The sequence below is a fragment of the Peromyscus leucopus genome, chromosome 1, assembly GCF_004664715.2.
Source record: "Peromyscus leucopus breed LL Stock chromosome 1, UCI_PerLeu_2.1, whole genome shotgun sequence".
Classification (NCBI taxonomy): domain Eukaryota; kingdom Metazoa; phylum Chordata; class Mammalia; order Rodentia; family Cricetidae; genus Peromyscus; species Peromyscus leucopus.
Genome location: NC_051063.1, coordinates 22,648,906 through 22,671,966, shown reverse-complemented (window position 1 = coordinate 22,671,966; position 23,061 = coordinate 22,648,906). Strand labels below are relative to the sequence as shown.

General features: G+C 43.6%; 1 protein-coding gene across 1 annotated transcript in view; it reads right to left on the bottom strand.

Annotated features, from left to right (window-relative positions):
• Slc1a1 (solute carrier family 1 member 1) overlaps positions 1-23,061 on the bottom strand; it is an 81,188-nt gene that overhangs the window by 3,210 nt on the left and 54,917 nt on the right. Inside the window, exons 3-11 of the mRNA XM_028894428.2 lie at positions 18,119-18,211; positions 17,291-17,405; positions 15,806-15,848; positions 14,333-14,428; positions 9,880-10,064; positions 8,262-8,369; positions 6,400-6,522; positions 5,670-5,864; positions 325-459 (exon numbers count right to left, since the gene is read on the bottom strand). Coding sequence (XP_028750261.1) covers positions 325-459; positions 5,670-5,864; positions 6,400-6,522; positions 8,262-8,369; positions 9,880-10,064; positions 14,333-14,428; positions 15,806-15,848; positions 17,291-17,405; positions 18,119-18,211 — 1,093 coding nt within the window. The remainder of the gene's footprint in view (positions 1-324; positions 460-5,669; positions 5,865-6,399; positions 6,523-8,261; positions 8,370-9,879; positions 10,065-14,332; positions 14,429-15,805; positions 15,849-17,290; positions 17,406-18,118; positions 18,212-23,061) is intronic.

Genomic DNA, 23,061 nt, shown 5'->3' with positions numbered 1-23,061 from the left:
TGTGGGTCTGGCTATGGGGTTTTGTCCCATGCCTCCACTACATTGTCTCATATTTAATCTTGTCCCACACCCAGCCCCTAACCTTAAGTGTCACCAGGCATACCATGAACTGATGGAGTCACTGACTTTTAAGAAACCCTGCTGAAGTTTCGAAGGGTTAAATTTAAGCATGTTACCAGACAGCTTGGCTAAAGGGAAGTGAAAGCAGCAACAGATGGCTCATTAGGCAATGTGAGGAGGAAAAGTAGCGCACCGTGAAGATTCTGCGTGGCTAGGAAGCTGCCTGCCCAGCCAGCAGAGGCAGGGGAATTTATCCCAACTCACAGGAGCCAGTCCACGGCGATGATGAGGGTGACATCCTCAGCAGGCAGGCCTACAGCACTCAGCACGATCACCATGGTCACCAGGCCAGCCTGGGGCACACCGGCAGCTCCAATGCTAGCAGCTGTGGCTGTGATACTGTAGCCAAAACACAACGGCAGGAAAGGGTTAGACCCCTCTATCGCCATCCAGGCCTCAGGCCTGAAACAGGCTCTGTGTCCGTTAGGTTCCTATAGGGGACAGGTAGAACCTATTTGTTAAATATCAGTTCTGACTTTCTGACTCATGTGTATCTATTGATCTGCCTATAATCCGTCCATCTATCCATCCATCCATTATATATATAATGTGTGTGTATAATATACATAATATATGTATACACACAGAGATGATGGGAGCTGCTGGAGCTTACGAGGAACAGAATGCCATGGAAGCAGGAGAGCATTTGGCAGATCACCCTAAAGCAAGGAAGTATAGAATAGGAACAAGTGACATCAACACTGAGGCAGAATTACCCAGAAGGATGGTAGGGATTTACCAACAGGAGTTTTTATACAAGGCTTTATCTACCCATCCAATGCCCTGATCCCAAGTGTCAGATCCCTCTTTACTTATGTCCTTCCTCCTCCAGTCTCTGCTGCTCAGTCATTTGCAGAGCACTTAGCATGTGCCAGGGAAGGTGAGAAGAGCGACAGACAGTAGAGTGGATGGGCAAGGATGCCTGAGGTGAAGGAAAACGGATGAAGCAATGGTTAAGCTGGTTTTACATAACTTCCCGGTATCACAAGATTCTCACCTTCTCCAAGAACACCTGTTTAGGGCACTGAATTGAGAAACGGTGTGATTCCATCCAAGGTGTGAGCGTTCCTGACTGATCCTTCTTTCCAGCAGATGTACTTTGTGCAAAAGGAGGAGAGATCCGGAATCCAGGGTAGGTAGCTGGAGGAACTTCACTACCATGTGTTTGACAAGATCCCCCTTGAACACCCAGACTAGGGCACAGGGATTCTTCTCCTGGTAATGTGCAGCTTCTTACCAGCAGTACTTTTATTTTAACTGGGTCATTCCAAGCCATCAAGGCTCCCCAGGCCCTGAAAGTCCTCTGAATTGAAGGAGCAGGCAGGGACACCCACAGTGCTTTCTGGAGTTATGGACTTACCCTCAGGCTAGAGTACCATTTCCAGATGCGGGTGGGCACAGAGTACAGGTGCAGAAACTGCTGAGTTCAATGAGATAAAACCCAGATCTAGCCTCAAATCCATATTCCTCTGGGTCCCAAAGGTCTCTGAATTCTCAGAAAACAGATTCAGCTGACTACTCATCTGTCTAGTGCTGTGTTGTAGAGGTTGCTCATGGGTCAAAAGCCAGCCAGGTTCTTTGTCTAGTACGTGTTCCTTTAGAGGCTATGGCTACTGGTTTACAGTGACTTAGAGAGCTCTGGAGCTGGACCAACATCTCTACACGTTTTAGCCTTACATCATCCATCAGAGCTGTCCTTCCTAAGTGAAGGGTTTACAACACGGTTGCATTTACCAGGCGGACACTTCCGCCTAGCCATTTCCGGATCAAAAGCGTCTCGTAGCTAGGATACCCGGTGGGCCCGGATATCTCCACCTAGCAAGTTCCGGGCCAAGGGGTCTCTCGTGATCAGGGCCCGTGACATTGCATGGTCATGTAAGCGCACAACGTGACCATGTGATCTACGCACACGCGTAGAGTAGTGACGTGACCTGGCCACGCCCCCAGCCGGTTTTAAAAGTCCAGTGCGATATTCCCATTCTCTTCTCCACGCATGTGTCTCTCCCACAGGCCTGCACACTCTCTATCCCTGTATTTCTAATAAACTCTCATAAGCGGATTCTGTCGTGTTTCGTGACGTTTCCTTACAGGGTAAGAACACAACGCAGCCAGAAAACTAACACTAAGTCCTCTTTTGAAAAACCCAACATGATTTCAATGCTGGTTGAAAAAAAATTAAACAATGCATCAATAGGTTTTCTTTGTCAGAATGGATACGTGCCCAGGCTCACTGACCCCCCTTGGAAGCCTCATTATATCATGGTTAGCCATTCAGAGGCTGGGCTTCAGAATCCATTCCGCCTGCCCTTGAGTCTTGAACTTGCTCACAAAACTTCCGTCACTTGACTGGCTTTGGTGTGACATTCAGAACTTTGTTATCTTCAGATAAGGGGGAAGATATGAAAACTATTCATCTGCTTCAACAATATCCTGCTTCAGCAAAAGGGTTTTTAGCTTCTGAGATACCAAGTTCTCTCCTAGCACACTGGCCCAGCAGGATTGGAGGCTGGGCTGTTAAGTAGTGTGGACACAGGTTTCAGAGTCAGATACATCTGGCTACGTTCCAGGTTCTGCCAATTTACTAAGAGCATTTTCTTCAGCAAGATGTTTCTCTGAAGCCTGATAAAGATCAGGAGAGTACCTGTGCAGAAAACTAAAAATATGCCACTTTTGCTGTTCGGCTAGGACCAATACACATGACACTCTGAGTATAGCAGCCACTACTTTCTGGTTGAGCATGCTGAGGGACCAGAAGTCTTAACAGCTCTCTGGTAGGCAGGCAGGCAGCGCAAAGAGGTGCTAGGTAGATTAATGTACTTTCCCATACACATTTAAGATGGCTGACTTCCTTCTCCCTCTTAAGACAAAGACTGATGTTTTTCCTGCCAGAGGAGATTCTCTGGTGCTGACTTTTAAATGAAGGGAGGGGCTCTCATGGTGGGAACCAATCAGCTTTCTTTCTTTGTCTGGATTACCCAATCCATTGCAACATCCCAAACCAGCCAATCCCGAGGGAGAAAGGGAACTCATCCATCCTCAAACATGGAAAGTTTTGGCTCTGCCTGGAGAACTCAGATTCTCTTCGGATAATGGGGGAACCTGGTGTGTGGTGCTGTGCATGCGTGCGTGTGTGCATGTGTGTGATGTGTGGTGTGTGTGTGTGTGTGTGTGTGTGTGTTGTGTGTGATGTGTACGCGTGCACGCATCAATAAAACCTGGCTGAGTGCTGAGACCGTGCTTTCTCTGTTTTTCTATTCTTTAAATCATCAGAGAAGAAGACTCTGTTCCTGCAGCCCTAGTGAGCCTCACCATGATGACGTCAATACCTAATCTGGAAATCCAACATCCTAAATGCTCCAAAATCTAAGACTAATGTGACAGTATGAATGGAAAATTCCACACGTGGTCTCACACAACCTGATCACAGGCAAAACCTAAGCACACTACAAATATTTCATATGTATATGAGCACATATGGCTATGTACAATGTGTGCATGATACATAAATGAAGCTGGCCTGGCTTCATCAATCCTGAGGTCAACTGGAATCCCAAACTGTCACTCAAACAGTGCCATCGAACAGAGCTATCTGTAGTGATGGGATTCTTCCACATCTGTGCTACCCAGTTCAGTCAGCCATTGGCCACATGGGGCTAGTGGCTACATGATGCCATCCTAGGAATCAACTCCAGTGGAATTCACCAATGCCATCTCTACCACCTCCTCACTTTTCATTTGCCTTGAATTCTTTTTGGCATCAGACACTGAACCATTCTAACCCTTAAGAATAAACCACTTGTCTCTAGGTTCCCACAATGCCCCTGGCTTCCTCCCACCTCCATTCTTTCTCCCTCTCTTAACCTCCCTCATATCCACCTCTAGTAGGACTTTCTGAGGCTTTGCCTTACTTTCTTCTCCTCTACAAACTCCTCCAGCATAATGTCACCCATTCCTAACATTTCCTGGAGACTCATTGTGTCAACACCAAGACTTTATAAACATCCTCTTTCTTAATTATCGTATTTGAATAAATCATAGGCACTGTTATCTCCTCCTTTTTACAGGTGAGAAAACAGAACTTAGATAATTCAAATAGCTTGCCCAAGGTTCCAGTTATAACTAGTTATAGTGTTATGGACAGATTCAGACACAGACTCTTGACTTGTAACCCACATGTCTTATGATAAGCAGCTGACCCTGACTTTTGGATTTGTAATTCAGATCTATAGCATCAATCATATCTGCATTTGATTTTTTAAATTTCCAATGTTTTAAATTTTCTTTTCTTTGGTTTTTGAGACAGGGTTTCACTGTGTAGCTCTGGCTGTCCTAAAATGCCCTTTGTAGACCAGGCTGGCCTCAAACTCAGAGATCTGCCTGCCTCTGCCTCCTGAGTGCTGGGATTAAAGGTATGTGCCACCACCACCTGGCTCGTACTTTATTTTTATTATTTTGTGTGCATGTGTTTGTGTGTACACATGTGGACATGTGCATATGAGTACAGGCGCCTATGTAGGACAGTGATACCAGATCCCCTGGAGCTGGATTTCTAGGCAGTTTTGAGCTAGCCAACATGGGTAGCTTCTTGGGTCCTCTGGAAGAACAGTTAGTTCTCTTATCTACTGAATTATCACTCCAGCCCTTGAATTCTTAAAGGCATTCAAATTGAATGTGTCAAGAAGTATAAAGTATTTTCCCCTTGTGTCTCTTGTTCTGATGAGCTCAAACCATCAATCTCAGCCTTTTCCTGTCCCTTAGCCTGAATCCAGATAGTGGCTCTTTGATTCACTAACTCAGAGGTGTGCTCAGTGTCCATCTTGATATAGGTCATTTGGATACTAACTGATTTGGTTGGTGGTCCTGCTCCCATCCAAGCCGCCCATCATATGTCTAGTTATCTTTTTAAAATGCAGATCTGTCTATGATATGATAAAATGTTATACTAGACCCTCCACACAGGTCTCTTTATGGCCAAAGAATCTTGACTCGGATTAGGCCATGAGTTATTTCTGCTGTTCTTGGCTGTTAGCTTTTGTCTCTTTTTCCTGCTAAAATTCTTGTTCCTCATCTAAGATTCATCTATACTTCCAGCCCCTCTAGGAATCCTTCCCCCCTCTTCCCAGGTAGAGTTGATCCTTCTCTTGTTGGGGCCATCCTGTGACACTCCCCCAATCATTTTTTCATGAGAGTCCAACCACAGATCCAGCATTTATTTGGGTATCTAATTCCCACCCACCAGGGACTCCCATTAGAGCAGGGGCTGATGCTTATTTAGCCTTGAGTCTTAGGTGTCTAATCTGTGCCTGGCACTATCTGACACCTATTGGTCACACTAAAATGAAGAGAGAGATGCTTTAGCTACTCAGATCCTGAAGCAGGAATCATATGTACCACAAGTCTACCCCTTGTCTTCATCTTGGGTGGGGACCTATGAACCAATAGGACATTTCACCTCTGGGTCCTTCTTGATCTGTCTTCAGGGGTCATGTTAACTTGAGGCAGTCCAGGTAGCAGTGATGCAAAGGAGAGTGACAGACACCGTGCCTCACCTGATGGTGATGATCTGCCCGATGCTCAAGTCCAAGTCATTCAGCTGCGCAATAAACACGGCTGCCACAGCCTCGTAGAGTGCGGTGCCATCCATGTTGATGGTGGCACCGACCGGCAGCACGAATCTTGTGATCCTCTTGTCCACCTGGTTCTTTTCTTCTGCACAGCGGAACGTGACTGGTAGAGTTGCTGAACTGTGGGACCCAGGGGAAAGAATCCAGGTTTAAGAATGCCAGGCCTCAGTCTCCACCCCAAAAGAACCCCTGTCTTCCAAAAATTGAACAAAGGGCCCCATAACATGCTAGTGATTCTTATTTTATTTTTATGTGTATGGGTGTTTTGCCCAAATGCATGCCTGTGTGCCTGGTACACTCAGAGGCCAGAAGAAGTTGTTGGTTCTCAGACATTTGTGAGCCACTATGTGGGTGTTGGGACTTGAACCTGGGTCCTCTCCAGCCTGTGTATGCTGGTACTTTTGGCCAGTCCAGGAATCAGAAGGTGCTATGCCGACCACAGTTACAGCAGGATATTTTCTGGGTATCAGGCCACAGCAAGAGTGTAGGAAGTATTCAAAAGGGTGGAGAAATACATTCAAGGAGATGGACAGAGAATATAGGCACCATCTCTCAAGGGTGTCTATCCAAACTCCAGAAGCTGGAGACATCTCCACCAAGTGACAAAAGCTGATAAAGCATCATCTGGGCTCCTCCAAGACACTCTTCTAGTTACCTGGAAGATATCATGAGAGCTGTCAGGAGAGCCTGCGCCATGCCCAAGGCAAATCGGAAAGGATTCTTGCGCACAATGATGAAATAGATCAGTGGCAGTACTACAGTGGAGTGGATTGCAAGCCTGCAGAGGAGAGGGAGAAGGCCTTAACACCACTTCCTCAGACCTGAGCCTGGTTTTCAACCAGCCTTTCCAATTATGACATCTTTAAGCTTTCGTAAAGACCCAATGAGATGGAGATGCTGACAGCGAAACCATGTCCCCATTCCACAGGTGGGGATGTCAAGGCTCAGTCAGCAAATGAGACACCTTGTCAAAGTTATCAGCAAATCGTGTAGCTGAATAGATTTCCAAGCTCATTGAGGGTCACATCATCTCCATCTCTGTAATTGATATTCCTGCTCAGTGTTCGATGATGTTCCCCTCTGCCACCTTCTACAGAATTCTCTCTCTCTCTCATTATAGCTCTTATCACAGCTCCCCCCCTATCCCATTCTGGACTAGGCTCGTGAATGGTGTCTACTATCGAAGACAGAAGTCAGAGTTTCAATAAGGAGAAACTTGTGCTTTAGGTCCGGCCCTCATTTCTTTATTATCCCTGTCCTCCCAGAGTGCCTCACGCCGGAATCTACAGGTTGCTCTACATGGGGTTGACTAAATGAGACCTACCAGCAGATGGTGTGGACACGTAAGCACAAGCTGACAGTTCAGTTAGACAAGATTGAATAATAAGCAGTGATTATTACAAATAGGAAGCCTGAGGGTCTGAGGAGAGGGGCTTCCTAGTCCAGGGAATCATGAGATCTTAGCTATGACATTAGGTTAGACAGAGCAAGAGACAAGCAGTCAACAGAGCCCCATTATGAAATGGCTTATCATCCCAGACCTCAGCCGCACCACTGCCCACCCCATCCCTGGTATTGCCTGTTTCAGCAGCTCTAGTGCAGGGCTGGGAGAAGGTAGAAGCCCCCCTCTCTGATCTCTGTGGTCTAGCAGTTCAACTCCGACCCTCACACTGTAGGACCAGGCTGCTTCTGGACAGCTGGGAAGCTGTGTTTTTAGCACGCTGGGTTAACGACTAACGCCGTGTTGTGGGAACTCCTCAGTGTAGCCAGGTTCAGAGAGGGAAACCCATGGCTCAAGCTGGGTTTTTGGCCCAGTGGAAAACTAATCAGTCATTTACTCATTCTCTTGCCCCACATTTCTCAGTATATAGGACCATTCTATCCTTGGCCAGGTGTTTGGTGGCACCATTCATAACCTATGACATCTCTTCTGAAGGAGCCAACAGCTGGATTGTAAGAAATATGCAAGGGACTCAACCCTGTCACCTTCCTGTTTGTTTTATGGATTCTGAAAGGTCTCAGACACTTACTAAATAGCCCAATGATCTCCCTGGCACCCTGACACCCTGGTGACACAAGACACAGCAGTAGCTACCAGCCCAGCAAGAACATCAGAACCAAAACCCGTCCTAAGTGCTTGAGATGGAATTTATTTAGGTCCTTTTTAATTTCTTTCAGCCATGGGATATGGGGGAGGCATTCTTTCCTGCTTGATTAGTTTACATTCTGAAGGAAGAAGAGGACAGGCGATAGCCCCAAGAGCCTACAAATGAGTTTTTCTCTTGTTTTAAACCCAACCAATAGAGGCAATGGCAAAGTCTGGTCCAGCTGTTCTGTCAGGAGCTGGCAATTAGCCCAGCATGATCCACCTACAGCACAGCTGTTAAAGGGCAGCCTTGATACTCTCTTATCTCCAAACCCCGTCTTTCCCTGCGCAGGGGAGAAAAGCCTCATCTAACCAGCTACACCCTGGCCTTTCTGCAGGGGATTCGGTTTCTTTTCTTGAGTGTGACATACCCACTCAGGACCGTGGCCATGTAAAGGCCCAACTTGCGGAATATTTCCCAGTCTTCAACTTCTATGATCTTCCCAGCAATTAGGAACAAAATGCCAATGGGCATGTAACTAGAAAGCAAGCACAAGAAAGACACAATTCAGTCATCAGGGGGTTTCTCAGACAGGTTGCTGGGGAGGGAAGAAGCCAGGGTGGGCATGCTCAGTGTGCATGCTCACTCCACTGGGAGGACCACAGGCTATAATCAGGAAGCCAAGGGTTCAGCTTCAAGGCAGGTATGCCTCTAATGTCCTTAGGACCTGCACGCTCTCTTCATTCTACTCAACTCCAAATTAAGGGCAGCTGGCAAGGATGTGTGCTACAGAAGCACACACACAGTGCACATAGACCCTAGTGACCGTCATATCTGCTCATCTCCTATGAGCCAAATCTCTCCAGCCATGATCATCTTGTTTCTCAGGTGTCATGGATAGAGGCAATGGTAGCAGCAGCGGTGTGACCCGATAGCTCCATTTGTGGACCTCCATTTAGCTATGTCTTATGCTGGGGAAGTATTTTACACACATCATTTCACTGGATGTTCTTCTCCTAGCCCTGGGGCAGGTTTTACTATCCTTTTCTTGCAGGTGATGAAGCTGCGGTTTTAGTGGGATTAAGTGACTTCCTTGGCTGTTACCACTGGATATTTTACTGTCAGTTCCTGCCACTTGGGTTATAAAATGTTGAGCCAATTCCACATGAACTAGGGGAGCAAGGAGCCTCCCAGGAAAGCTGAACGTTTGGGCATCTCAGAGGCAGGACAGACAGGAGGTGTCTCTGGATGCCAGGAGACAGTTTTCTCATTCAGATGTGGTTGTGCCCAGGCTAGAACAGTTGCGATGTTTTGAATTTCATTTCTGCATTGGGGCCTAAAAGGAAAAGCACCTTCTGTTCATATACCCCAGGAACTTTCTGACAGGAATGCTGGGTAGCTGCAGGTTGCTCTCTAGGCCTGAGGCAAGAGATAATGGCTGACAGACTTTCAGGACTAGACTAATTCCAGAGGAGGATGTGAAATTAGTTAATACTTCTGTGGTGATATATTGTGTACCAGCCACTAGATTAGATACAGAGGTCAGGCAGTGGTGGCACACACCTTTAATCCTATCACTTAGGAGACAGAGATCTGTCTGGATCTCTGTGAGTTCAAGGCCACACTGGGCTACATGAGATTGATCCAGTATAGGAGAGAAAAACAGAGCCAGGCAGTGGTGGCACACAGCTTTAATCCTAGTACTGGGGAGCACACACGCCTTTAATCCCAGGAAGTGATGTCTGGGCAGAGAAAGGTATATAAGGTATGAGGAAGCAGGAACTAACTCTCTTTAGGCTGAGGATTTCGTAGAGATAAGAACTAGTGATTGGCTGTTCTGCTTCTCTGATCTTTCAGCTTTCACCCTGATATCTGGCTCTGGTTTTTTTATTGAGAGACAATCTTAGATTCAAACAACATAGTCCCATGTTGATTTTAAATATCTGCCTTCTCTAGGAAGGACCCACTGAGGAATGTAAGCCTCTTCTTTACAGTTCTGAGAAGGTGTTATCAGGGGAAGCAAAATGGCATTAATCAGCACTGCTCACCACATGATGATCTGAACGATTTTCATGGTTGCGTCACTCAACGCATTGAAGAAGTCCACCAGAATCTGTCCCTTTTCTCCCATCTTTCCAATGACAAGTCCGAAGACAAGGCAAAAGATGATCAAGCCCAGGACATTGATGCCATCCGAATACAGGCCCACGATTTTGTATTCCTTTGTCGTGTTCTGTGGACCAAAACCAAGAAAATATACTGAAGCATAATGGGAACCAGAGTGATCTGAGTCAGAGGTATAATGGTAATGACAAAGCCTACCCATGAAACGCTCTGCCCCCTGACACTGAAGTTTAAGGGCTTGTTTTTTCTTTTTAACAAGCCCATCTGTGAGCATGTCTTTTGAAAAATGCCAGTGCTGCAATGTGTGATTTTTTATGAATTTTAGAATTGAAGCATTTTTCAGGGTTAACCACTAGCTACATTTGGAGAATTCTTTTTTAAAAGATAGAAATTAATAATGCACGAACTACAGAGTGTTTACCAGCATGAATATTGGGAGGACATTATACCATCTGTCCCTTCCTGATAATGAAGCCGAGGGACATTCATCACCTATCTTCAGTCTGATGTGACCAACAGGATTTCAAACTATGAAAACCAGCCCGATAGCTGATACTATGAATCATTTCTTCATTCTGAGCAAAAAATAGCACAAGATTTACTAAGAGATAACATAATCTGTGTGGGACAGACCAGATCTATAAAGAATTATCCTGATAAGCTCCTGGGGTACCAGTCATTTCTTATTTATGACAGAACAAATGTTTATGGTACAGCTAGAATGTTCTAACTGCATAGGCTTTGGCACAAGTTTTAAAATGTAGCTGGAGAGACAATATGAACTGTGAGAAACATGAGCCAATACCAAGATGGTATTAGTATCTTAACTGCACAGCCACAGTATGAGTTACAAGTGTCACACAGAAACTAGGACATAAATGCTGTCTGTGAGGTGAGGGAAAGCTAGGCGAGGGTCTTAGTTAGGGTTTCTGTTACTGTGAAGAGACACCATGACCATGGCAACTCTTATAAAGGAAAACATTTAGTTGAGGTGGGAGCTTATAGTTTCAGAGGTTTAGTCCATTATCATCATGGTAGGACATGGCAGTATGCAGGCAGACAAGGTGCTGGAACTGCAAGTCCTACATCTTGATTGGCAAACGGCAGGAAGTGAACTGAGACACTGAGTATGGTTTGAGCATATGTGAGACTTCAAAGCCCGCCTCCACAGTGACACACTTCCTCTAACAAGGCCATACCCACTGAAATAAGACCACACCTCCTAATAGTACCACTCCCTTTGGGGGCCATTTTCTTTCAAACCACTGCAGTACTCAAGAGACAAAGAATGTTTAAGAAAGATGCACACCATAGGCAGAAGATGTGATGCACCAGGCCTCTGTAGCCTGTTTCAATGATTCCTCCTCATCCTTTATGGCCCCCAATGCTCCCAAAGCACCCTGGTTTCTCTGAAGATGACATTTGTCACTCCTTGTCTGAGGATGTGACAAATCTATCATATGTCACATGATGTCATATCTGTTCTTCCACTATCCTCTTAACGTGGAGCAGCAACTCCAATATGGAGGGTGCTCAGAACACTATTTGTGAAATCTGATCAATAGTTAGTAATAAGGAGCAAGTAAAGGGTGGATCTGAATAGAAGAGAGCCCCACCCCCACCCTGGGAGTCAATAAGAAACCTGGCTACAGAGGACCCATGGCCATAGTTGGGAGAAATGGAGGCGTTTTGCAGTAGGAAGCCGGAAGCCAACAATGGCCTACTGAATTTAAATTATATTTTTTCATTTATTTGGTGTGTGTGTGTGTGTGTGTGTGTGTGTGTGTGTGTGTGTGTGTGAATTTATGCTGTGCATGTGGGGATGCTCATGGAGGCCATAAGAGGGTACCAGATCCCCTGGAACTGGAGTACAGATAGTTGTGAGCTATCCAGTGTGGGTGCTGGGAACTGAACTCAGGTCCTCTGGAAGAACAGCAAGTGCTTTTAACCACTGAGCCATCTCTCCACGCCCCTACTTATTTATTTAGACAGGGACTCACTTGGTAGCCCAGGGTGGCTTCAAACTCATGATCGTGCCTTAACCTCTTGAGTGCTAGGATCACAAGCACGCACCATCATATCCAGCTTTAATTTAGTCAGTAAGTTGACTGAATATTCTTCTTCCTAAATTTCCCTCCTTCTCTCCCTCTTCTCTCTCCCACTCTAAACCCAGAATAAACATTTCCTCTGAGATCATTCAGAAGTCTACTGTGGGCCTAAAAACTACAAATCTGATTCTCTTGAAACCTCAATAGCCCTCACAGTCTATTGATTTTCTTGATAACTTTATGGTCTACTCTTTTGACAAAATCTCTTCTGAATGGAGATGAGGCCACTGTGTTTCTTACTTGGCAAAACATACATGATTTTGTTACAGAAACATTGGTGGCACTTGATTGTGGAGTGGGGCTGGATTCCATGAAGGAACCTGGCACACATGCCACGCGTCCTTCTGAAGTCTCAGATGATCCGGATTCCAATGCACATACAGGCAGAGACATTCAGGCAAGAAAGCGGGGGCCTGTATTCTGTGTTTAGAGCCTTGCAAACCTAAAACAGTCCCCAAGGTACTCAACTGTATGGAGCGGCCGAGGTACAGTGACAAGGCTCACCATTCTCTCTCTATGAATAATGATGCTCCTTACTCCTGGTAGTCATGTTCTATAAAGTCCCCATGGGGAAATACACAGCCTTGTCAAATCATTTGTATCAAGCAATCAGTGCACGGCATTGTTTAATGTGCATTTCTATTTTAGAGACGATTTTCTATACGTTGATTCATTAACATGGAATTCACAGCTAACAGGACTATACTCACGTCTGAATGAAGCTTCTTTAACACATATATTTTCTTTTTTTTTTTAAAGATTTGTTTATTATGTATACAGTGTTCTATCTGCACAAATACTTATAGGTCAGAAGAGGGCCTACCAGATCTCATTATAGATGGTTGTGAGCCACCATGTGGTTGCTGGGAATTGAACTCAGGACCTCTGGAAGAGCAGTCAGTGCTCTTAATCGCTGAGCCACCTCTCCAACCCATCACATATATTTTCTCTACAAAGTGTATCACTGTGTTCTTGTACTTAGAAACATTACAGAGCATTTTATTACTATGCTTCCATCCATTTTATATAGTAAAATCAACAAATAGCCAATAAAGATATGAAAAATGTGTAATATCTTTCACCATCAGAGAAATACAAATTAAAAGGACACAGAGAGTCCATCCTACCCTAGTCATAATGACTGCTGGTAAGAAAACAAGTGCCAGTGAGCATGCAGGGGTGGAGCAGATATAATCTAGCAGCCCCACTCCTGGGAACACCCTCCAAGTCCCTACAGCACAGAAATACCTGCACATGAATGCTCACTGCAGCACTAGCCACAACAGCAAAGACAGGGGAGAGGCGCTCACTGACAGATGAAGGGATGGAGGAAATGTGGTGCACATACACAGTGGAGTTTCATTCATCCATAAAGATGAGGGAAATTGTGTCATTTGCAGGAAAAAGAAGTATACATGGAACAGAAACAAAATATGCCAGACTCAAAGATGAGGGGAATTATACCATTTGCAGGAAAAAGAATTATAGATGGAATGGAAACAAAATATGCCAGACTCAAATATTGCATGTTTTCCCTTACATATGGACTCTAGATTGAAAAGTCTATAGGGCTGGGACGTAGCTTAGTGGTAGAGTCGCACACACATAAAAATATGTATACATATGAGAGTAGAAGGGATTCTTAGGGAGGACAGAATGGAAAAGATTATGGGGGTGACTATAAACAAAGTGCACGAGAAATATGTAAGTACCCAAAATTACAGAGAGAGAGAGAGAGAGAGAGAGAGAGAGAGAGAGAGAGAGAGAGAGAGAGAGAGAGAGAGGATGCATTGGGGGAACTAGCTCAAGGGTAGAGTGCTTCTCTGGCATGCAGGAGACCCAATGTTCAATTCCCAGTATCCCTTACCACCCCACACATAAATAGTCAGTGGAAGAGATTCTCAATGCAATACAGGACAAAATAAAATAAAGAGACCACAAAAATCACCAAGAAAATGCACGAAAGGAAAACAGAAGTGGGATAAAACATTTAACAACATGGATGCGTGTTTACTGAATGAAAACCAAAATGAATTAATATATTGTAGCCTCATTCAAGCTCAGTTTGGACTCAGGTACTGTGGGTGACTCAGTTTTGTGCCCCTCTGGGGCGGGGACTGCGAAAGGTTTCTGGGCTATAGACGCATTTGGAGAAGAGGTAAGTTCACAAACAAGGATTCTGTGAATAATAAAACTGAACATCTTTCTCCCTCCTGCCACTCAAGACTGGCACATGCCTGCCAGGGAGGGCTGGGGTGGCAGATGGTACCTTAGACATGGTTGTCATGGCGGTGGTGACAGACACCTCTGTGGCGTTCCCCCCAGGATCACTGACAGGCTTCACTTCTTCACGCTTGGTTTTGTACTGCACATTGGAGAAAAACAATTGCACAAAAGGTAAGAAGTTTTTTTTTTTTTTTTTTTTTTTTTTTTTTTTTTTTTTTTTTTAGCATCCAGTTGGGGCTGCACCACAGGGATGTTATTTTGGCCAAGTAACTGTCATTTAAGGTCTACTGATAGGGCTTCTGTTGCTTCTAGCTCTTGATGATCCTTCCCAGAAGGCACTGGGACTAACACTGGTATCTAAAAATCCAAACCTCCAGTCTCCCACAACTGCCATTCAGTTCTCTCTAAAATGTTCTCTCCCTTTCACGATAGGGGAAAATGAATGGAGACATAATGCAAACAGAAGCAGGTTTTATCCGGAGGTACTTTCACAGACAGGGAGATTCCCGTCAACCATTTCTGTTTTTTTTAAACTCATCATTTTTAATCTGGAAAAGTAACCTTAGCAATTTGTTAAAAAAATAGACACGATGACTAATAAGTTCCGAGAAAGGTGTAACTGAGTGACTGTGTCCAAATCAACAGTTCCTCCAGGGCTGCACTGTGAGTGAGATTTCTGTTGAATTTCTCCCATCAGCCAGCCCTGTTTGGTCCCGTGAGGCTTCAATCACGGTGGCTTGAGAAAAAGCTACTTTATTATGATGCTAGAAAGAAACGTCCCCCATGCAGAATCTCTGCCAACTCGCAACCCTACAAACGACCACTGTAACTGAGCTGCAAAGGCACCCCTTAAATAGAGGTAGTTCTGTTCCTGGTGGGGGCTATGGGGTAGCAACGCAATTGCCATTTTTGTTGGTCTATATAGAGGTCTCTGTCCATGTAATTTATGTAAATGAATACAGCACGATCTACTCAGCTGTCTTAAGGAGCCCAGATAAACAGAAAAGGGGTTTTTAGTGGCTCAAAGACAATGGTAAACATTCATTAGAAAAAAAATCTAAAACACCCATGGCTTTGCTGCGGAGTTCCAGCAATGGACACCTAATGTGAAGGAAAAGCCCCAGTTCTGGGTGGGCTGGTCAACACGGTGTGAGTTGGACACAGATGGTCACCATGAAAGGGATGGGAAGGAAGAGATGGACAGCTCTTCTGTCCACGGCATTGCATCTGCAGGAAGTCCAAGTTTTTTACAAATAGAACATGGCTCTCCAAAATACAAATAAATAAAATAGAACATGTTGGCAGACTCTTGCTTTTCTCTATGTGAAGAGAAGATCATGCCTGAGAAGAGAACTCTGTCAATCATGGCATGCATTTCATGACGGCCTTCACAGGGATACTCTTTGCTGTCAAGTTTTGATGGGGTCATTTCATTTCTTGTGTCATTGGGGGAAATGAAGTCTCAGTGGGTTGTGGAATCACAGGGGCAACTCACGAGCAAAGCCACTGATGTTACCTGCTGAAAACAGGCTTGGACCAGGTTCTCCGGGAACATGTTCCTGTTGGCAACACAGAAAGAATGATTGTATCAGGAAACAGACAGTTTTGGTTGTTAAACTATAGGTCAATAGAATTGGGGGTAGCATAGGATAGATTCTCCAGTTTCTCTTCTAGCTTCTGCTCTGCATAGTATCCCTTGATGAGTCCCCCTAGGCAACTTCCACTTAACAGATTCCTTAAGTGACACCCATGCTGTTCTTGGGGAAATGCTGCACAGGCAGATGGATACAGAGTTGAGACGGTTGTTTGATTTTCTGTATCTTTCCATTTTTAGAATAGTCTGTCATATTTGTTCTGGAGTACTTAATGCCAGTTGCAAATTTTGTCATAATCACCAAATTAAATATGTGAACTAATAAAATATGGGTGTGAAGAAAACTGTATGGACCCTATAATTAGCTAAGTTACATGCCTTGGAGACTCAAGAAACCCAAGTGACTGTACTTTCTGCAGATAAGTTAGGTATGGTAGGACAGTTGAAATATAAAGAGAAAACTAAAGATTTAAGTACTTGGCTTTCTTGGCAATTTCTCATGATTCAGTTGCTCCATTCTATGGAAATGGAACCTAGTGATTCTAACTATGCATTTATAAGTCAGCAAATTCAGCAGAAATTGAATGAAATTATAGTGTATGGTCACAAGTAGAGATAATCTTAGTCCCCAAACTGCTCAATATGTACATATCCTATAACTTTTTTTTTAACATTTGTTCTGCTTAAATTGATACTTTCAATTTGTTAATTTGCTCGTGGCACTGACCACTTTAGAAAAGAGGGTTTCTCTATATAATAAAAACATGAATTTTTCCAAGTAACCCCCAGAACTGGCCATCTACTTCTCCCCAGCATCTTTACGTAACAAGGGTATTTCCTGCATTTCGGTCCCTGCTAAATCCTCAGACAGGGTCCTGTTCTATCCATGGCTTTCTGAATCTAGCTTGGCAAGTAGAAATGACCGGCAATATAATTTGTAGGATTTATGGCAAATGAAGATGCATATTAATTTAAAAATTATTTAAAATGTTAAGATATTGGACTGGGGGGATGGTTCAGTGAGTAAAGTACTTGCTGCATGAGCATAGGATCTGAGTTCAAATCCCCAGAACTCATGCAAAGCTGGGCACCTTAGTACATATCGATAATCTCAGTGCTTATATGGTAAAAATGGAGGCAGATGCAGGAGAACCTCCAGAAGCTCAAGGGCCAGCTGTCCTAGCACATACAGCACAAAAGCCGACAGAAAGACCCTCACTCAAATAAGGCAGAAGGAGAGGGTCAATTACTGAAGTTGTCCTCTGACCCCCACGTATGTGCACCATACATACATTCACTTAACACACACCTACAAATGCTAAGACATGGGAGCACTACATCACTCATGCGGCCTTGTGCGACTACACGGACAACCCATCCAGGAAATCACCCACCAGCAAGGCTCACCTGATCAGGTCCAACATGGCGTCCACTGTGCTCACTTCAGGGGTTTTGCCTGTCCTGTTGATTTCACTCACTTTCTGAGTGACACCAGGTTTGATGCTCACGACCAGCACAATACCTGTGGCCAAAGACAGTATTCACAGAGAATTAAAACCTTCCAGGGCATCCTGGGGTGTTAGAGAACCAGTTGACAAGGTGGCCAAGGCAATACTGTGACATGAGGGGCTGCAAGTTCCCTACAAAATGCTAAACCTTAGTCACTACCTTACCCTGCCCCCCACTGAAGTGAACAAACGCATGAACAAAGAAGTCTTCTTGCTTTTCTTTTTAAAGAGTGAGTGACTTCCTAGAATTGCTTCTGGCCACACTAGGTCCAGTTCTTTGAATTCAGTCAGCCACAGAACTATCTGAAGCAAAGGCACTTCATTTGTTTGATGCTTTTCTGTTTTCTACTTGCAGATCTTGCAGATACACGGCAACCTTTCTGGAACTGTCTTCTACCGCTCCAGATCAATGATCTGGTTTAAGATTATAATAACTCTTGGCCTTACGTCTTTCTCCCCAGTGATACTGACAGAGCACAGAAATGTCACTTTCTCTCTGTTTCTTATCAGAGACTTTGATACCCAGTACTACGGTCAAAATTCTGTCCTTACAGCATTTTTTTTTTTTCACATTAAACGTATTATACAGACTCAAAGACAGCAAAAGCCTAAGATAATCTGACAATATTGCTTTCTGGCTAAAAAAAATGTGCATTTTAAGAAGCCCTATTACTTTTTAACACAAAGTTACAAATACATAGAGGAAGAAGTTAGGAAGAAGTGTCACCGAGGATCACAGCAATGATGGTGGTGCAGAAATAATACACCACAGCACGCAGACCGATCTTTCCAGATACATTGGAATCCAGTGCAGCGACACCTGGAGGGAGAGGGGAGAAAGGTCAAGTCACGCTAAGGTCAAAGGGCAGATTTCCAGCACCAAAGACTCTAATGAAGAGCTGTGAGGCAGGTCTCACACAATTGATAAGATGTAGCAAACACTTTGAAACTGCAAATGCAGAGTTCAGAAGTGGAAGGCCAGTGGGGCACAAACTCCCTACACAGCTCATTTCCATGGCCATGGCCTCTGGGTTTCTTGGCGTTGGTCATAAAATAGAAAGAGTCCCCCTTCTGCAAGTGATGTATGGACGCTGTCAAGATCTGTACATAATATCACTCAATAGCAGAGACAAACTTCCTTTGAAATTCAGTACTGAGGAACCATTTATCTTGAACCAAGTTAATTATCTTATTGTGCGGTGACACTCAGGCAAATCACAGTTGTGTTCATCTCCGTCTTTTCTATCAGGAGACTCAGGTTATATGAAGATAACATCTGCCTATAATTATTAAGGTGATAGCTACTGACCACCCCTGCCCACAAATGTACTTTATCTCACCAACTGTAGTTAACATTCTACCAAATTTTCTTCTCAAAGTTCTGTAAACATAGATAATTTTATAGTTAACATAAAAATATTAGTCTTCACTGTCACAAACTTACCCTAAAGATAATTTAAATTGGTATATAATTGTCTGACATGTACCGGGCGGTGGTGGCACATGTCTTTGATCCCAGCACTCAGGAGGCAGAGGCAAGCGGATCTCTGTGAGATCGAGGCCAGCCTGGTCTACAGACTGAGTTCCAGAACAGGCTCCAAAGCTACACAGGAAAACCCTGTATCAAAAAACCAAACCAACCAACAAACAAACAGAAATTGCCTGACATGTGGCTGGACTATAATGTGCTTTTTTGGTCCCTTGCTGTTGAATCTTTAGATTGTCTCTGAACCTAAGTGTAAGTGTAAGTTTTTCTCCTCCTTGCCTGTTCCCAAATACCCAGCAGCCGTTTCTCAAATAATTGACTTGGAGGCTGAATATTATTTATAAATGCTTGGCTGATAGTTCAGGCTTATTACTAACTAGCTCTTACACTTAAATTAACCCATAATTCTTATCTATGTTTAGCCATGTAACTTGATACTTTTTCTCAGAGTAGCATTCTCATGTTGCTTCCTCTCCTCTAGCTGGTGACTCCTGACTCCGCCCTTCCTCTTCCCAGAATTCTCCTAGTCTGATTGCCCCGCCTGGCAATTGGCCAATCAGCGTTCTACTAAACAAATTTGAGTGACAAATCTTTACAGCATACAAGAGCATTATCCCACAGCATTACCCCCCTTTTGTCTAATTAAAAAGGAAGGTTTTAACCCTAAGATAGTAAAAAAAACCCAGTTATTAAGTAAGAATTACAGTAAAAATATCCAATCATTTGCATTTGACAAAATTAGAGAAAATACTTATCTATCTTATCTTGGTGAGTATAAGTTTTATATCTAATTTACTTTCTATTATAACTAAGGAACACTATAACTATTAGTTTTCAACTCCATCAAAGACCCCAGAAGGGTGAAATGTTATCTAATGACAGGGACATCAGGCTGCCTGGACATTCGCCAAAGTTCCTCTGCAACATTGGTGCATCCATCTTCAGTCTACAGGCCTAGCATATCTGACAGACTTATCTGTGAAGCAGGATTTTTGAAGGATTGCCCTACTCTATCTTGGAAAAGTTCTGCAGTCACTTTCTTTTGTGTCCTGCTTGTCCAATTTGTACAGCATACTGTCAAATTGTACAGCAGTTGAGGCAAGGGCACTTTCTTTGCCCACATGGCTAGCTTTTGCCATAAAGAAAACAAACCCCATAGGGAGTTTCTTTGATGCCCATCATCCTCTTTAAAGTAATTGGTGCTGCAAGAGCAGACATGTCTCACTGTTGAGAAAAGTCTAAGTTCTTAAAACATTTTAAATGCCATATTCTGTAGGTCTGTGAAGTGTTTGAAGATTGCCTATCTATCTGAAATATATCCCTGTATGACCTTGAAAACATACCTAACATGACTGTAAGTTTGCTGTTATAGATGATTATTAATCTGTATTTCTTAATTATATATTACATTTTTATTATTTATTTATTTATTTTGGTTTTTCAAGACAGGGTTTCTCTGTGTAGTTTTGGTGCCTGTCCTGGATCTCACTCTCTAGACCAGGCTGGCCTTGAACTCACAGAGATCTGCCTCCCTCTGCTTCCTGAGTGCTGGGATCAAAGGTGTGTGCCACCACCGCCCCACTATATTACATTTTTAAATGAGCTGCATGAACATAATACCCTAAACAAGAGTAGAAATATACATACAGTATAACAAAATTAACTTTAAATTTGTATCAATAAACCAAAATCCATACTAATGTAAAATATGCAAGATTAATAGTTGTTTTTTTTTTTTTGGATTAAAGTAGAGTCAATAATCTACCCTTTTCTCCCTGTCATTTCTATATCCTCCCCTTTTATTTTCAGAACAAGTTCCCTGAATCTAATCTCCTTTGTTTAGCTTTTTTCCTGACCATTATCCATAATAACTTGTAACCAACCCCCCAAATGATGACAACATTCATAATTTATTTTTTGGGAATGTGGGCATAGTTCTCTAGGCTACTTCCTGCTGATTGGGGGTACTGTTAATCTTATGGGGACCCTCTCAGGGATTAGGATTATGGTCAAGTCCTGACTGGAGTAGTCTGTGAGGCTGGATCATCTCAGCCAGCAGCCTGGAAGCTTTCTGGATGCAAAACTCAGAGGAAACTGCAATAGAGGCTCTCTGAAATATTTAATCATCTGGGCCATCTGTTCACATTGGAGATTTTTCAGGGGGTCTTCCTTAATCAAACCTGATTTTTCTTAACACAGAATGAATCCACAGCCTCTTACTTCCTGTGGAAATAAAAGCATAATCTCTTCTCCAAAGTAACATATCTTTTGACTTAAATTTTGAAGTTATTTTCAAAATATATTGGTTGAATTAATCCAGCAACGTTTATAATCAATTGTCTCTTAGCAGCTGTTGCTACTTCCTTAGCAGTCAAACAACTCAAAGACAACATAATAACATACAGTGTCCAGACTCTCTGTGTATTTTCCATCTTTACATGGCTTATTATATTTTTTATTACTCTATTTCTTTTCTAAGGACTTTCTCTACCCTTTTTTCTTTTCTCTCTCAAGCCTATATATATTTTTAAACACATTGTAACCCGTTTAGAAGTTTTTTTTTTCCCATCTGAATCTGTTTTATTGTGTATCTGTAATCATTTTCTGACCATTGCTTTAAACTGCCGAGGGGCTAGGACCAAAGCAGCCACCCTGGCTGCTGGCTCTCAGTCCTGCAGGCAGAGGCTGGGAGAAGCCTCTTGGTTCTGCCCCCTGTGGGAGAGGCTTCAGAAATCTGCCAAGCTGCTCAGCTCATGGCGGCTGGTGGCCAGCTCCATCTCTCAGGCAGCTGTCTGGAGATGCATCTCTGTGCTGCTGATGGTATGAGACTGTGAGACTAGGAAGCCCAGTGGGACTCCGTTTCTGTGCATTCACAATCTTTTTTAAGCTTTTTCGGGTCTATGTGGATCAATGCCCAATGGTGGGCACCAAATGTAGCTGGAAGTTTTCCTGTGTCCCTGTCTGACCCACAGCAGCTTATAAAATAATCACTCAGAAGCTTAATGTTAATTGCAAACTGTTTGGTCTATGGCTCAGGCTTCTTGCTAGCAAACTCTTTCATCTTAAATTGACCCATTTCTATTCATCTATGTTTTGCCACGTGGCTTCGTGGTGTTACCTGTGTTTCATTACATCTTGCTCCCCTGCAGCACTTTGCATCTCCTCTGACTCCACCTTCTTCTCCTTGTCTCTCTCTTTGGATTCCCCACCTGGCTCTATTCTGCCTTGCCACAGGCCACAGCAGCTTCTTTAGTAACCAAGGATAACAACACATATTCACAGGTACATAAAGACCACCTCACAGCGCCTAATACAACAATAAACCATAGTAATTTCATTATCCACCCTAACATATTTCCCAGCTCTTTTCATAATTTCCAAAACTATTCCTAGATGAACAAATGTATTATACATGTTTGCTACTGTGAGATACCTCAAAAACCTAAGACTGGAAGAATATAAATAATTTCTCTGGCACTGGAAAGCCAAGAGACTTAATGGCCACATTGTTAGGTCTACTTTCAAATAGTCTTAGCTACCAATAAAATAACTGAATGTTGCCTAGTCTTGAGAGATTTGTCTGAAGGGATGGCTGTATTACAGTAGAAGGCACTGTGGTGATATTGTGTTCCCCAAAATATTGTGCACCCTAAGAAACTTATCTGGGGTCAGAGAACAGAACAACCACTAGATACAGAGGCCAGAAAATGGTGGCACACACACCTTTAATCCTAGCATTCCAGAAGCAGTGACCCATACGGATCTCTGTGAGTTCAAAGCCACACTGGAAACAGCCGGGCATGGTGACTCACACCTTTAATCCCAGGAAGTGATGGCAGAAAGCAGAAAGGTATATAAGGTGTGAAAACCAGGAACTAGAGCTGGTTAAGCTTTTAGGCTTTTGAGCAACAAACAGTTCAGCTGATATTCATTCTGGATGGGGACTCAGAAGCTTCCAGATCAGCTGAGGAATTGGCAAGGTGAGGTGGCTGTAGCTTGTTCTGCTTCTCTGATCTTCCAGCATTCACCCCAATATATGGCTCCAGGTTTGTTTTTATTAATAAGATCTTTTAAGATTCGTGCTACAAGGCACCACCTGTCTCTGCTAGAAACACACCCCTATATCAGAGATGCTTACCCAAATGGAGTCAATTGATGTTCTCTGAGTTTCCAGGAGAGAGATG